General features: G+C 42.3%; 1 protein-coding gene across 1 annotated transcript in view; it reads right to left on the bottom strand.

Annotated features, from left to right (window-relative positions):
• Window positions 1–15,340, bottom strand: part of SMC2 (structural maintenance of chromosomes 2) — a 348,380-nt gene that overhangs the window by 155,702 nt on the left and 177,338 nt on the right. Inside the window, exons 14-15 of the mRNA XM_069238504.1 lie at window positions 11,695–11,814; window positions 4,279–4,483 (exon numbers count right to left, since the gene is read on the bottom strand). Of these exons, the coding sequence (XP_069094605.1) occupies window positions 4,279–4,483; window positions 11,695–11,814 (325 nt within the window). The remainder of the gene's footprint in view (window positions 1–4,278; window positions 4,484–11,694; window positions 11,815–15,340) is intronic.

The raw sequence follows: 15,340 nt of genomic DNA, 5'->3' as shown, positions 1-15,340 counted from the left end.
TCCTTTGCGAACTCAAGGTTTTACAAAGCGCAATTGCATTTTTTTTTTATATTTTTTTTTTTAACTTTGCAAAGGCGAAACCAGACCTGACTTTCTTCTGATTAGTCACCTTCACGCTCTTGGTGTGGTGCTTTGAATCTGCTTCCTTATGTGAAACTATCACTTTTCAGTTTATGTAGCAAGAAAAGTCCAGTTAGAAGTTTACAATGTTAATAGCTCTAACGCGACCAAATGCTAGACCTATTGCATTGCACATGCTTGTTTATCTTGCCAGTAGCACAGGCGCATTTGCATCTCCCCGCAGTAAACAGTTCTGGACCATCTAATCTACTGCCAATGTGTGTTAATAAGCACAATGTTTAGAAAGTGAGTATACACTGCTTTATATGAACCTTTTGCTAACGATGCCTAGGTCTTCTAAACCAAATATTCTAGACATCAATCCATATCTTCGGTGACATCAATTTCAAATGAAACTTAAAAAGATGGGCATAAATAAAAGTAAAATCTTTTTATATTATTATAAGACCGAAACACTTTGGCCAATCTCCCTTGGAGTCAGAGCCTCCTCTGTACTTTCTTTCCTCTTACTGTTGGTCAACTCATAATATTCACCCAATACTCTTTCATTCATTCATGTCCCCCGTTAGTTTGCACCCAGGATCTGATATGACAACGCCACCAGTCTATGTTATTACTCCATCTTCACTATTATCATCTATAAAATCATAAGCAACACCACAGCTTGCCCTTTGCTGCAAACAGAACAATAATGGAACTTTGGAGAGCAAACTTTCAGAATTGGTTGAGAATTAGTCCTTTTGTGTCGTACTATGGACTCTCTCTGCTAATTTTTAGCTAAGTTTGGTTTTATTTTTGAACAGTGTTTTGCATGGGCAAATGGACTCCATAAGAGCTCAATCAATAGATAGAAGTATGCATTCCATTTTTTTTATTTTTATCAATAGGTTTGCAGAAAGTTACCACAACATGCGAGTTCAACTAGTTTACAAGTAAATTTCACTTTAAACTTGTAAATCTGAAGACAGGAAGGGATAAGCAGAACTTATCACATCTGATGCAGCTAGACAAGATACTAGCCAACTGTGCCGGAAGCCAACCTATCATGTAGTCTGCCTGTGCAAGTATAACATTTTTTTTTTTTTAAGCTAATTCTCCATCGCTTATTTGAAGAAAGAAGAAAGCTGGTGATTTATTCTTATGCATTGATACAAGCATTAATTGACAGTATGAGATTACTGATGTAGGAAGTTGGCTCTGTGTGTGCTATTTCAAAGTAAGGAATAGCATACACAGAGTCCAAGGGTTCCCCTTAGAGGTAAAATAGTGGTAAAAATAGATAATACTAATGCTCTATTTTGTGGTAGTGTGGTCGAGCAGTAGGCTTATCCAAGGAGTAGTGTTAAGCATTTGTTGTACATACACATAGACAATAAATGAGGTACACACACTCAGAGACAAATCCAGCCAATAGGTTTTGTTATAGAAAAATATCTTTTCTTAGTTTATTTTAAGAACCACAGGTTCAAATTTAACATGTAATATCTTGTTTGAAAGGTATTGCAGGTAAGTACATTAGGAACTTTGAATCATTTCAATTGCATGTATACTTTTCAAGTTATTGACAAATAGCTATTTTAAAAGTGGACACTTAGTGCAATTTTCACAGTTCCTGGGGGAGGTAAGTTTTTGTTAGTTTTACCAGGTAAGTAAGACACTTACAGGGTTCAGTTCTTGGTCCAAGGTAGCCCACCGTTGGGGGTTCAGAGCAACCCCAAAGTCACCACACCAGCAGCTCAGGGCCGGTCAGGTGCAGAGTTCAAAGTGGTGCCCAAAACGCATAGGCTAGAATGGAGAGAAGGGGGTGCCCCGGTTCCGGTCTGCTTGCAGGTAAGTACCCGCGTCTTCGGAGGGCAGACCAGGGGGGTTTTGTAGGGCACCGGGGGGGACACAAGCCCACACAGAAATTTCACCCTCAGCGGCGCGGTGGCGGCCGGGTGCAGTGTAGAAACAAGCGTCGGGTTTGCAATGTTAGTCTATGAGAGATCAAGGGATCTCTTTAGCGCTGCAGGCAGGCAAGGGGGGGCTTCCTCGGGGAAACCTCCACTTGGGCAAGGGAGAGGGACTCCTGGGGGTCACTTCTCCAGTGAAAGTCCGGTCCTTCAGGTCCTGGGGGCTGCGGGTGCAGGGTCTTTTCCAGGCGTCGGGACTTAGGTTTTCAGAGAGTCGCGGTCAGGGGAAGCCTCGGGATTCCCTCTGCAGGCGGCGCTGTGGGGGCTCAGGGGGGACAGGTTTTGGTACTCACAGTCGGAGAGTAGTCCGGGGGTCCTCCCTGAGGTGTTGGTTCTCTACCAGCCGAGTCGGGGTCGCCGGGTGCAGTGTTGCAAGTCTCACGCTTCTTGCGGGGAGTTGCAGGGGTCTTTAAAGCTGCTCCTTGAAACAAAGTTGCAGTCTTTTTGGAGCAGGTCCGCTGTCCTCGGGAGTTTCTGGTCGTCGTCGAAGCAGGGCAGTCCTCAGAGGATTCAGAGGTCGCTGGTCCCTTTGGAAGGCGTCGCTGGAGCAGAGTTCTTTGGAAGGCAGGAGACAGGCCGGTGAGTTTCTGGAGCCAAGGCAGTTGTTGTCTTCTGGTCTTCCTCTGCAGGGGTTTTCAGCTGGGCAGTCCTTCTTCTTGTTGTCGCCGGAATCTAATTTTCTAGGGTTCAGGGTAGCCCTTAAATACTAAATTTAAGGGCGTGTTTAGGTCTGGGGGGTTAGTAGCCAATGGCTACTAGCCCTGAGGGTGGGTACACCCTCTTTGTGCCTCCTCCCAAGGGGAGGGGGTCACAATCCTAACCCTATTGGGGGAATCCTCCATCTGCAAGATGGAGGATTTCTAAAAGTCAGAGTCACCTCAGCTCAGGACACCTTAGGGGCTGTCCTGACTGGCCAGTGACTCCTCCTTGTTGCTTTCTTTGTTCCCTCCAGCCTTGCCGCCAAAAGTGGGGGCCGTGGCCGGAGGGGGCGGGCAACTCCACTAAGCTGGAGTGCCCTGCTGGGCTGTGACAAAGGGGTGAGCCTTTGAGGCTCACCGCCAGGTGTTACAGCTCCTGCCTGGGGGAGGTGTTAGCATCTCCACCCAGTGCAGGCTTTGTTACTGGCCTCAGAGTGACAAAGGCACTCTCCCCATGGGGCCAGCAACATGTCTCTAGTGTGGCAGGCTGCTGGAACTAGTCAGCCTACACAGACAGTCGGTTAAGTTTCAGGGGGCACCTCTAAGGTGCCCTCTGGGGTGTATTTTGCAATAAAATGTACACTGGCATCAGTGTGCATTTATTGTGCTGAGAAGTTGATACCAAACTTCCCAGTTTTCAGTGTAGCCATTATGGTGCTGTGGAGTTCGTGTTTGACAAACTCCCAGACCATATACTCTTATGGCTACCCTGCACTTACAATGTCTAAGGTTTTGTTTAGACACTGTAGGGGTACCATGCTCATGCACTGGTACCCTCACCTATGGTATAGTGCACCCTGCCTTAGGGCTGTAAGGCCTGCTAGAGGGGTGACTGACCTATACTTGCATAGGCAGTGAGAGGCTGGCATGGCACCCTGAGGGGAGTGCCATGTCGACTTACTCGTTTTGTTCTCACTAGCACACACAAGCTGGCAAGCAGTGTGTCTGTGCTGAGTGAGAGGTCTCCAGGGTGGCATAAGACATGCTGCAGCCCTTAGAGACCTTCCTTGGCATAAGGGCCCTTGGTACTAGAAGTACCAGTTACAAGGGACTTATCTGGATGCCAGGGTCTGCCAATTGTGGATACAAAAGTACAGGTTAGGGAAAGAACACTGGTGCTGGGGCCTGGTTAGCAGGCCTCAGCACACTTTCAATTGTAAACATAGCATCAGCAAAGGCAAAAAGTCAGGGGGCAACCATGCCAAGGAGGCATTTCCTTACAACTGACAAGGGCTTAAAATTTGGCAGTTAAAGATAATATTTTATTAACACTGTTAACTTTGTAAGTAACCCACTCTTACCTCAAAATCTTGTTTAAAAAAATAAAAAAAAAATAAAGTGTCACACCCAACTCACAATCAGGCTACCTCTAGAAACTCGCATCATTGCCCAACTATGTGCCAAAATGATTATTTGTAGCAAATTAACAGATCAGCCTATTAAAAATTATTGATTTACATAGATACAGAAGTGCACTAACAATCACTTTTTCCTTCTCCATTTTGCGACTAAGGATTTCTAATAGGAGAAAACAGTGATGAGTTTACCTCCGCTTAAAGTTCCCTGAGGATCAAAAGTATCTCCTCCAAGAGTGACTGTCTTAGTCATCACATTTTTATCAAAAGTTACTTTCTTGGCATTATCGAGGCTGTCGCAAACAAGTGTTGTCCCAAACACATATTCCATTGCCTTCCGCAGGTCCGCTTCAAATCCAACTAATGAAAGGGCCAGATTCACATTGTCCTCACCAACCTAAAATAAAACATTTTGTGTATTAAGTTTCTATTTTTTCATATCCAGGATGCAAAAATCGCATTGCATTTGATATACAGGAAACAGAACTCAGTGCAAATAATGATAGAGCAATCTCCATATACAAATTTGACTAAAATTGCATTGAATCAACCTGAAACTATTGTGGCCACCAAACAATGAAGTATATTTTAAAAGGCATAAGTGAATAAAACAAGTGTACATATTTAAAATGGTCAAAAATATTTGTGGAAATGTCTGCTTATTTTTTCACTTAATACAATCAGTGTTGATTTCCATACGTTGCACACTTCACAGCCATGCAGATTACATACTTGTTTTGTGCTCCCGTATTCTGGTGGAACTTTAACTATGTATAAGTGAAAATTATTCAACTCTAAGCCACACGGTCCCTGGTAGCACCGCACTGTCATGCAACGCTCAGGGAGGGAAGTAAAAGCATAGTTTTTACATTATTTGATCCATACCACAACTTTAAAGTATGAAGAAGAGTGGTAGATCTCTTAAGGCAACTGTACTGAAACACAGCTCCTACATTCACGCATGCCACCAACGCTAATTCAAAGTAGAACGTGTATAGTATGATCCATATAACTTGTAGTGGGACCAATAATGCTTAGACTAAATATTGGCCCAGGCACCTTGGATCAGAATTCTACTGTTTTAAACCACTTATTGAGTGATCATCATCCTCTCCAATGCATGTTGGGGTACTGTGCAAACTGTTTCAACGTCAGCTCCTTTTCTGAAGATTAAGCCCCAATAAACTGTCAAAAGAGGATTCAATGTTGTAAATTGTAATGAGAGATTTATAAAGCGCGTTCCTACTCAAAGAGCATCGAAGACCTGGGAAAAAAGCACGTAGTAAAAAATAAGAGTAGAATAAAAAATAACGAATAGTAAAGATAGAAAAGCATCCAGTAAAGAAAACAAAACCAAAATAATTTAACACCCTGATCTTGATGTACCAAAAAGTTAACGAGGAAAGAGCCAAGTTTTTACCATTTTCCTAAATTTCATATAACCTGGTTCTTGTCTAATATTCAGAGGGAGAGAGTTCCATCCTCTGGCAGCAGCCATTGTAAAAGCTTTGTCTCCCCATTTGGCTTTATGTGTGCGAGGGACCTGTATCAAGTGAGCTTGGGAAGACCTCAGGCTTCTTTTAGGTGCATGCAGGTGGAGTCTGGAAGTCAAGTACCGTGGTCCTGTTCCATGAACTGCCTTAAAAGTGAGACAGAGCGACTTAAACTGGATACGCTGCGCCACTGGTAACCAATGTAATTTCCTGAGACTCTCTCTGACTGATATGCATCACGGGAGATTAAGGATCGCACCGACAGTGGAATTCTGAACTAATTGGAGTCTTTTAATCAGCCCCTTATCCAAATTAAGGAACAGTGCACTGCAGTAGTCTATCTTGGACATCACCAGTGCCAGGATAGCAGATACTCTCCATTCATGTAACAGATAGGGGAAGATTTTTCTGAGCATTTTAATTGACCATAAACTGATGTTTACCACATGATTAATCTGTTTTTTAAAAGACAGATGTTCGTCGAACAAGATGCCCAGGTTTCTGGTACCAGTAGTGGGCACACGGCAGTTACCACATTCAGAGGGCCACCACCGTGAGTTCCACAAATTCTTTCCAGGTCCAAAACATAAAACTTCAGTTTTGGTGGCATTCATTTTTAGCCAGTTAGGCTAAGTTCAGTTAATCTGAGCAATAAGGGGCAAACAAAATAGAACAAAGTATTTTGGGTGCAATATCAATATCCTGGTATATGATTTAACTGGTGTGGTTTCCCATGACTTTTTACCTTCAGACCTCCTGTTGTGCTGACTTCGCTTTTCTTGGCTTTAGGTCTCTAGGCACTGTAACACTGCTAAACAATGTTTAAGTGCACATGCTCTCCGCTTAAAACACCTTAACATTGGCTTATTCACAATAGGCATAATTAATTTACTCATAGGTCCCTAGAAAAGAGCACTACCTGTGCCCCAGGCCTGTAAATTAAATGCTACTGGTGGGCCTGCAACACTGATTGTGCCACACACTAAAGTAGCCCTCCAAACATGCCTCCTGCCTGCCTTTTAGTCTGTGTGTGCAGTTTCAAATCGCCATGTTAACCTAGAAAGTAAACCCTCTAACCAGCCCCGAACCTTCCTTCTTATTATTACATACGTCACTCCTAAGGTAGCCCCTAGACAGTCAAAGGGCAGGGTGCAATGTATTAAAAAGTAGGACATGTACTTTTAAGTTTTACATGTCCTACTAGTGAAAAATTGAAATTTGTTTTTTCACACCTGCCAAGCCTATTTCTCCCAGAGGATAAAATTAGGAATACCTTATTACATTTTATAAGTGTAATTTCCAATTGGGAAGAGATGGGACCCCCAGGTTTGGTGTCTCTGGAAACAGAATTTAAAAATCACAACTTATAGTGAAGCCAGATTTTAAATTGTAATTCTGAAAATGCCACTTTTAGAAAGTTAGTATTTTCTTACTTTAACCAACTGGTGCCATCTGCCTGACTCCGAATACACATCTAGAGTGGACAACAGCTGGGCTTTGTGCATTCCCTCCAGACAGCCACACGCAAAGGGAGCTTAGGTGTGACTGATGGGCCATCCACAGTCTGATAAGCCATCTTGGGCAGAATGGGAGGGTGGGGCTGATACTTACACCTGAATGGGCTGTGTCCTGTCCCCACACAAAGGGCCACATATTCCTCCCCCTCCCCAAACCCCGTAATGAGTCTGGAGCCTGGGTAGTAAGAGCAAGGACTCTCTACTCCATGGATCAGAAGCTGCAAATAGCCACTGTTGTGTGGATCAAAATTGGCACATTGGCCCCAGGGTGTGGTTCAGAGTCAACGCATCGCCTTTTCAGCGGCGATCGACCTCAGCGCATCACCTTCAAAATGGCCGCATCACGGACCCAATGCATCACCACTGTTGCATAGAGAATATTGATGCATCTTCACCACTGCGTGTAAAGGATCGACATATCGCCTCCATTGCGAGAATCTACACCAACGCATCGCTCGAGTCTGCTCCCCGCATCTTCGACATTAACACAAGCAGGATTAAGGTACTTTTGCTCAGCGGACCTTACTAGAGCCCTATAGCAGGCCTGTGCTCCATTAGGGTCAGACAAACCTATTCACTTTGTCCTGGTCCAGTGCAACCAGATATCCCTGTCTGGCGCTTCTCGCTTCAAAGCGCTATCTTAAAATTTATTCTTTAAAAATACATCTCTCAAGTTCCACTTCTTCGATTTTTGTTGTTTTGGTCTTCTATTTATTAAATTATGTTCGATTTTTCTAACCAGGTGTAGTATCCTTTTATGTGGGGTTTTCACTGTTTGAAGTGTTGCACAAATACTTTACACATTGCCTTTTAAGTTAAACCTCCCTGTGCTGTGCCAAGCTACCAGAGGGTGAGTACAGGTTCATTTAGGGTGTGAATCTGACTTGCCCTGACGAGGACTGTGCTTCCTGCTTGGACAGGGTGCATACCACTGCCAACCTGAAACCCAATTTATAACACTTGAGGATTGGAAAGAAATAGTTACAGAGTGGGAAAACAAACTCTCACTCTGCTGTAAACTTCCCTTTTACTACAGCTAAAGATGGTTTAATAAATATTGTAAAAATAAATTGTCTTTAACACAAACCAAAAAAGTGGCAAGTTCCTGGAAGCCACAGAGAAAAAGCAGATAGTCTCTGAATCAAGTCATAAATACTGCCCTACAGTAACTCGTACAGATAATACCAGTGGGCTATGTTGTGGGAGCAACAAAACAATAACAAATTATGTTATGTTTAGGAGAAAGGCAGAATTCTGATAGGAATATCACCATGAAAATGTGGCAGTTACACGTAACTACCCTGTATGGCTTTATAGAACCATTTAAAGTGAAAAAAGTACGGCCTAAATGTGCCCTTATGTGTGAGTGGTCAAGTTAATTAATTGCAAAATTAATAAATAAAAGCCAAACCAGCATTTTCGTTAAGGCGCTTTTGATTAGTATTCAGAACCGTGAAGCTCCCATCACTTTGACAATGTATGAAAATAGAACAAATTCACACATAAAGGCCAACTTCTTACTTATAGCTGTACTTAATGTTGTAAGAAGGCTATAAAGGGTTCTTGCTATAACTGGACGAATTGTCAGACAATAAGGATAGAATACCGGTTGTACAGAATGGATTTCGTAAAGCAGCCTCAATGGCAGACAGTGTCAATACATCGTTTGAGCTGGTTTCAAATGCAATCAACAAAATACTTCAAAATACTTTTTTTTTTTTTTTTTTTTTTAAATAATCAACTGCAGTGCAGCCCTCAGCAAGACTGGTAATTATATTTTAGGGGACAAGTTGGAGACATGCTTAGACTTGCCCTCTATCCATGATAATAGCCTTAGAATCAGAGACATGCATCTAGGTTCAGACAAACAACAATGGTTCTCGGACTAAACAGATTAATGCCACCAATGGAATAAAATATGGAAACATGAGTGCATATTATGCCCTTGAATTTGAATATGTCTATGGTGAACCTAGCCACTCATCTTGAGAAGGTAATTTGTTTTCATTGTTTTGGAGGTAGTCACATACCTATTGCCCCCAAAGATTACAGAACCTAGTAAGCGATAAAGCAAACAAACTATTTATAAGCATACCAAAGAAACATCCATCAACATACGGAAAACAAAAAAATTTGAACTGGCTCACTGATGGTTGTACATGAGAATGGTCATTATCGACTGCTTTTGAAACTTGAACGTGCTTATAAGGAAATGCCTCTTGCTGCATGACCACCCCCAAAGGTTTGGACTGATGCCGTGGATGTTTTGGTTCAGAGTACACTTGCTCACCAGACCTCATTACCAGTGGTCTAACCCTTTCAAATTGTATGCTGAATTGGGTCTACAGCCAAATGGTGTAGGTTAACTTACTTATAAATTCCCTATAATATAGTCCCAAGAGTACCCAGGGCTTGTAAGACAAAGCATCCACAGGGCTGCTCCACTGGTTGTACCACCCTGTGGGTGGCCAAGTACAAAATGGTTCCCAGCCTGCCACTGCAGTTTGAAAAGACAGCTTTAAACTGCAGGTGCAACTTTGCTGCTGTTTTCACTGTTGGCAACATGGGGGGCCCCTTGGATAGCATAGAGTTACACACTGACCAGTCAGCTGTCGAACGTATGAACAGACCCACAAAAAGGGTACTTCAAGTTATTAAAGTAATTGTGGTATTAAATCAGACTTGGTGCCCAAGTAGAATTTAGGGTCACCGTTCAGCAAAGGCAAATCTTAGAAATCTGCCTCTGTGGCCCATTTCTTCCAGTGCCCACTTGCTGGACACCAGACACACTTCTCCCCTCCTGGGGAGTAGAGTTAACAACTCCCCAGGCCTAGAACAAGAGACTCCCGCTGCAGATGGAGGTGTTTCCTCCCCCTTGCAGGAAGCCACAGAGGGTGTTGGCCCAAAATGGCATGTAAGAAGCTGGCTCTATATAGTGCCCTGCAAATGAAGTACACTGTGCAGAGAGTCCAGTGGAACCCCAATTGGTATTGCAGAGGCAAAAGAAGACAGGATTAATGCTCTATTTTGCGGTAGTGTGGGCAAGCAGTTAGGCTATCAGAGTTGTGCTAAGTATCTGTTGTACTCAGAGGCAATGAATGAAAGACACACTCAAAGAATAAATCCGAGACCAATTTCGAAAATCAACATTTCTATTTATATATGCTTCAAACCCAAGAACTTCGTAATCAGTCATGTAGACTTTTAAGCATAAATACTTTGCAGTTTCAAAAATCAACACTTAGTGCAATTTTTCAGTTCAGCAATGTTAACCTATAAGAGGAAAAGAACGCTGTTTTTAAATACAAGACTTACAAATCCAGTCTTCTGAGTTTTAGGTCAACACTAGAGAATGTTCAAATCAGAACCAAAAGTGCACCAACAGCGGCAAAGGGGCAGCCGGCCAGGTGCAGACGTCAATTTCAGAGTCGGGTGCCCAATTTTAACCAACAGAGATGGGGTGAACAAAGATGCGCTGCTCACAGCTGAGTAAAGCGGTGTCAGGGGTCAATCTCCTGGGGTTGAGATAAGTACAAAGGGGGCCACAAGGAGCACCAAACTTACACCCTCAGAGGCACAGGGGCGGCCAGGTGCAGTGTGCCATGAGCGCCCAATGCAAGCCAATGGGGGAGATCAGTTTTAGAAAAAGGCTGCAGGCTCGAGTCAGGAGGCTGAACGAAGAAAACACAGCTGCCTAGGTACGTTATGTTGCTAGGGGACGTAGGGACACTGATGGCCCAGTTCTCAAATACCCAGGGACTCCCAGTGCAGGGGAGTCTTCGGTTTGAGGCTGCAAGCTTTGAGGCAGAGTCCAGCTTGGACGAGCCCAAAGTGGACTCTTAATCGCTGGGAAACCTTCACAGAACCGGTGGGCCACTTGAGCCGGGGGCATCGGGTGCAGAGGCGGTTTCACAGTTCCTCAGGGGCGATTTCATTATTTTTTTATTTTTTTTTAAAGTTGGTCTCTTCTTGAACAGATCCGCTGTTCTTGAGAGATCGTGATCTTTGTTGAAGGCAGGCAGTCCGCCCAAAGCTTTGGAGGTGGCTAGGCTGCAGAACAGGTAGTCTTTTGGAGCAGGACCATCAAGAGCTGGAGACAGCCCGATAGGGCTGGGGTCAAGTCAGTTGGTGTCTGTAGTCTTCTCTGCTGGTGTAACTGTAGTGTCCGGCTCTTCTTAGGTCATCAGGAATTTCAGTTGAAAGTGCACCAGAATCCAGGCAACAAATGTGTGTGTGTGGGTGGGTGGGACATAGCAGTGGGTGAACCATGTCAAAAGAGGCACTTTCTTACAGGGCAACTTCAAAGGAGTAACAGGCTTTGATGCGAAAATGGCATCCATGCTGGAGAGGGGCTGCCTCTTTGTTCAGGTAAACGAGCTGGCACTGAGAAAAGAAGGGAAACAAGTTGCCTAACCAGTGTAAGTGTAAATAGATATTACACTTACATTAATCAAATTAGACAATTATCCTGTATGGTAAATGTTGTCAGCTATGAACTACCATGAATAATCAAACCAGACAAAACACACAGCAACTTATAAATTATTTATCAATTATTAAAATACAAATGCAATGTTTAGTTACAAAAACAAACTTACCAATCTTTTGGCTGCCTTTATTGTGTCAGCACCTAGACATCTGGCAGATATTTTGTTCAATGGGATTATAGTATATCGTCTCTTCAGGTCTCCCTTTTCCAACAATTTCTTACCAGTAACCTGCAATGAGAACACAAAAACAAACTGTTTAAGGCTGATAATTATAAGTCCCTACCCTCCCAAGTGAAGGGAACATACCAGCTCAGACAATTTGAGATGCATAATAACACAGTCACTAATAATTAAGATTACATTAAGCTCAGCTAATCCTTTACATTTTCTTTTAATGTAGCAAGATTCTATGTTACCATGTTATGTGTTTTGCTTCCCATCTAAAGTGATTTTAGTCCATACATTCTGGGTAAGGACATTAAACTAGACTTATTTGAGTTACACAGAAACACCAAACTTTGTGACCTGAAGCAAAACATTTTTCAACGGCTTTATGGAGGGAGAATAAGAGCACATCGTTCACATACAGAAACACTTTGTATACTTTTAAGCACACATACACCCCTTGTACATTACTATTATCAGCCTTTAACTGCAAGAAGATCTAATGCCAAACCAAACATGGATAGGTGACGGCTTTGTTTGGTACCTTTGCTAACAGGTGTATTACTGGAATACAGATGATAATCACCAAACGGGTATACAAATTCAAAGCAGAAATAAAGTTGGCAACAAAATTAATTCTGAAAGAACCTAATTGAAGTCATTTCATTGCACATTATCAAAGCTTTTCTTTGCATCTATGCTCACAAGGAGATGACTCAATTTGCTTTTACTAAAATAGATTAGGTCCATCATTAGCAACCTACTTCTTTTTTAGGTCTTGGCAGCGATTGCGCTGTCTCTTCGAGACAGGTTGTACACATTTTGTGGGCTTATAGCCGGCCTACTTCTTTTTATTTGTTAATTTGATTGTTCTTTATAAAGGCTTGCTTGCTAGTGATTAATCTTTCATGGAGCAGTGCCTAACTACTGGGCTCTTTCCACTTTGGTGTTAATGTGTTAGTCTCTGGCTAGCTTTAGTTTTTGGTGGGTTCCTCCTGATAGCTTAAAGGCATTGTGATTCTCCTTTGTACTGTATTGATCACCATCTCCGTAAAGCTGGCTGTTTTTTCCCGTTTTTTTTTTCACTGCCATTGTTTATTTTAGGGTTGTAACTATTGATTGTGCCTCTGGTATTTAAAGATGCTTTTACAGCCCGCACCTTGTTCACAGCCCCTTCCAGGGGTGTAGGAGACAATAAATTTCTGGGGGGGACAGGGACAGCCTTGGGGGACTTTTAATCAACCCTATACAAATCGCTCGTTGTTTACGAACTGCAGGCTCCGATAAATATACACAATCATATATATATATATTGGAAGTGAAATAGGGAGAAAGGAAGGCATGTTTTCACAGTCTGTGAATGTAAATAACAATAAAAGATACTTTCAAAGTAATTAGCTCAAATGTGAAAATAACATGTTGATTAACCTTGCATCTTCATGCACCAAGCAAATAAAGGTAGGAGGGTAAAAAGGAAGAACATACTCTTTGCGCCCCACACCCATCATGCCCTTCCCATCATGCCAATTGGAACCGCACTGGAGAGATCAAAAGCGATTAGTTACAACAGCTGTAAACTGTGCTCGGAAACCATAGTTCTAATAACACTTCTGCTCCTTTGTGTGATCTTGGGAAGCTCAGCTCCACATCAATCATAACTAGGAGCATTTCAACTGAAGAAGCTCTTGGAGTTACAGGCTATATAAACATGGATTCTCTAATCTCTGTATAAACTACAGTCACTAATTTCTTTAGAAACGGCTGTTTGTGAAGCACCAAGTCACTGCGTGTAAAGAAAAGACATTCAGTGATTATAAAGAAAAGACATCAGAAAATGACTATGATAGGGTTATTACAGTCGAATTCTGACATTACATTGTCTTCTGCCAGAGCTAGCAGCCAAGGTAAAAGGCAGATCAGGTCACAGAGCATAATTAATGCAGCTGTTTAAAGCAAAAAAAAATAATGTTGCTCTTCTTTCTTCTGCTGTACTTTAATAGCTTGGAATGACAGAAGCTATGCACTAGGGTTTTAAGTGGTTTGTGAGAAAGTTGGTGGTGTGACCATGTATTATATGGGGTAAAATACCCCCTGTGTACATAAGGATATTGCAAGTCACCTTAAAGTTCATACCTTATAAACAAGCATTGGCATAGCCAATAGGTCTCGCCTATGCAAGTTATATTGCCTTTGCCAATGTGTTTTAGCCATGCTGTACACTAGTGAGACTACTATTCAGCATGGGTGAAAGTTAATGGCATAAAGGGGAATGATGTGTCATCGACTGGTGTGGCGTAGTATCATGGAGTAAGTAGAGTGTCCTAGAATGGAGCAGTAAACTAACTTTAAAGGAACAGGGGTCCCTTGAATAAAATGCAACACCACTCCCATAAACAATGATATTAAAGTAGTATGCAAATGGAATGTTTTATGCATTTATTCAATCAAAATATAAAAGATCAAGGGCCAGATGTATCATCTAATTTTGCACTCGCAAACAGCGAAATCGGCCGTTTGCGAGTGCAAAATCAGGGTCTGCAATGCATCAAGTTGCGATTTTCTGTTTTGCGACCTGGATTTTGCGAATCGCAATTTGCTATTCGCAAAATCCAGGTCGCAATGCAATTCTGCAAAAAATCTCAAATTGCGATTTTTTGCAGAATGGTATTTTGCAAGTGCAAAATACCATGACCTGCAACCAGGTGGTAACCTGGTGCAAAATAAAAAAATGCAGTAAAACTGCATTTTTAAATTTGATATGTAAAGCACACGTCCTTTTGGCATGTGTGTACTTTACATGTGGAAAAAAAAAATGGGGTGCAGGAGAGGGGGCCTTAGGCCCCCAGCACCCTGGCCCTTTGCTTTTCCCAAATTGCGATTTCTGTTTTAGAAATCACAATTTGCGAAATGCAAAAAATTCGCAGCTATGGGCCAGCAGGCCCATAGCTGCGAATGGGACCAGTATCGCAATTTGATACATGGCCCTTTGCGAGTCGGTAATTGCGATTTCTTAAAAATCGCAATTACCGAATCGCACTGGGCCAGATTCATACATCTGGCCCCAAATGTAGTGGGAAAACATCAACAGGGAAATCGAGAAAGACTGGTATTCGGGCATTACACAAGTTATCTGGATGACCCAATGTCACCAATTACAAGAAAAATTTTAAAAGTAACCTATATAGTACAGTGGTTTGGAGGAGGCTGGCCTGGTTTGTAGTGGGTACCTATGGTACTTACACCTTATACCATGTCCATTTATCCCTTATTAGTGACATGTAGGCAGTGTCTAGACGCCAGGCTCTCTAGGGGTAGCTGTAGCCAAGGCTTATCTAGGAGACATGCAAAGCTCATGCAATACCACTGTAGTCACACAGTACTCACACACATGAAAGAAAATACTAAGTGTTACAAAAATAAAGGTACTTTATTTTAGTGACACAAATGCCAAAAATACCATAGACTATACTCCTTTAGAAGGTAAGTAATACACCAATTATATACACTAGTATGCAGCAATAGCAATAACAACAGTTAGAAAACAGTGCAATTAGTGAAAATCACAATGGTTAGAAATGGGCCTAGGGGA

Source organism: Pleurodeles waltl, chromosome 1_2 (assembly GCF_031143425.1).
Source record: "Pleurodeles waltl isolate 20211129_DDA chromosome 1_2, aPleWal1.hap1.20221129, whole genome shotgun sequence".
NCBI lineage: Eukaryota > Metazoa > Chordata > Amphibia > Caudata > Salamandridae > Pleurodeles > Pleurodeles waltl.
This window is presented reverse-complemented; position numbering and strand designations above follow the sequence as displayed.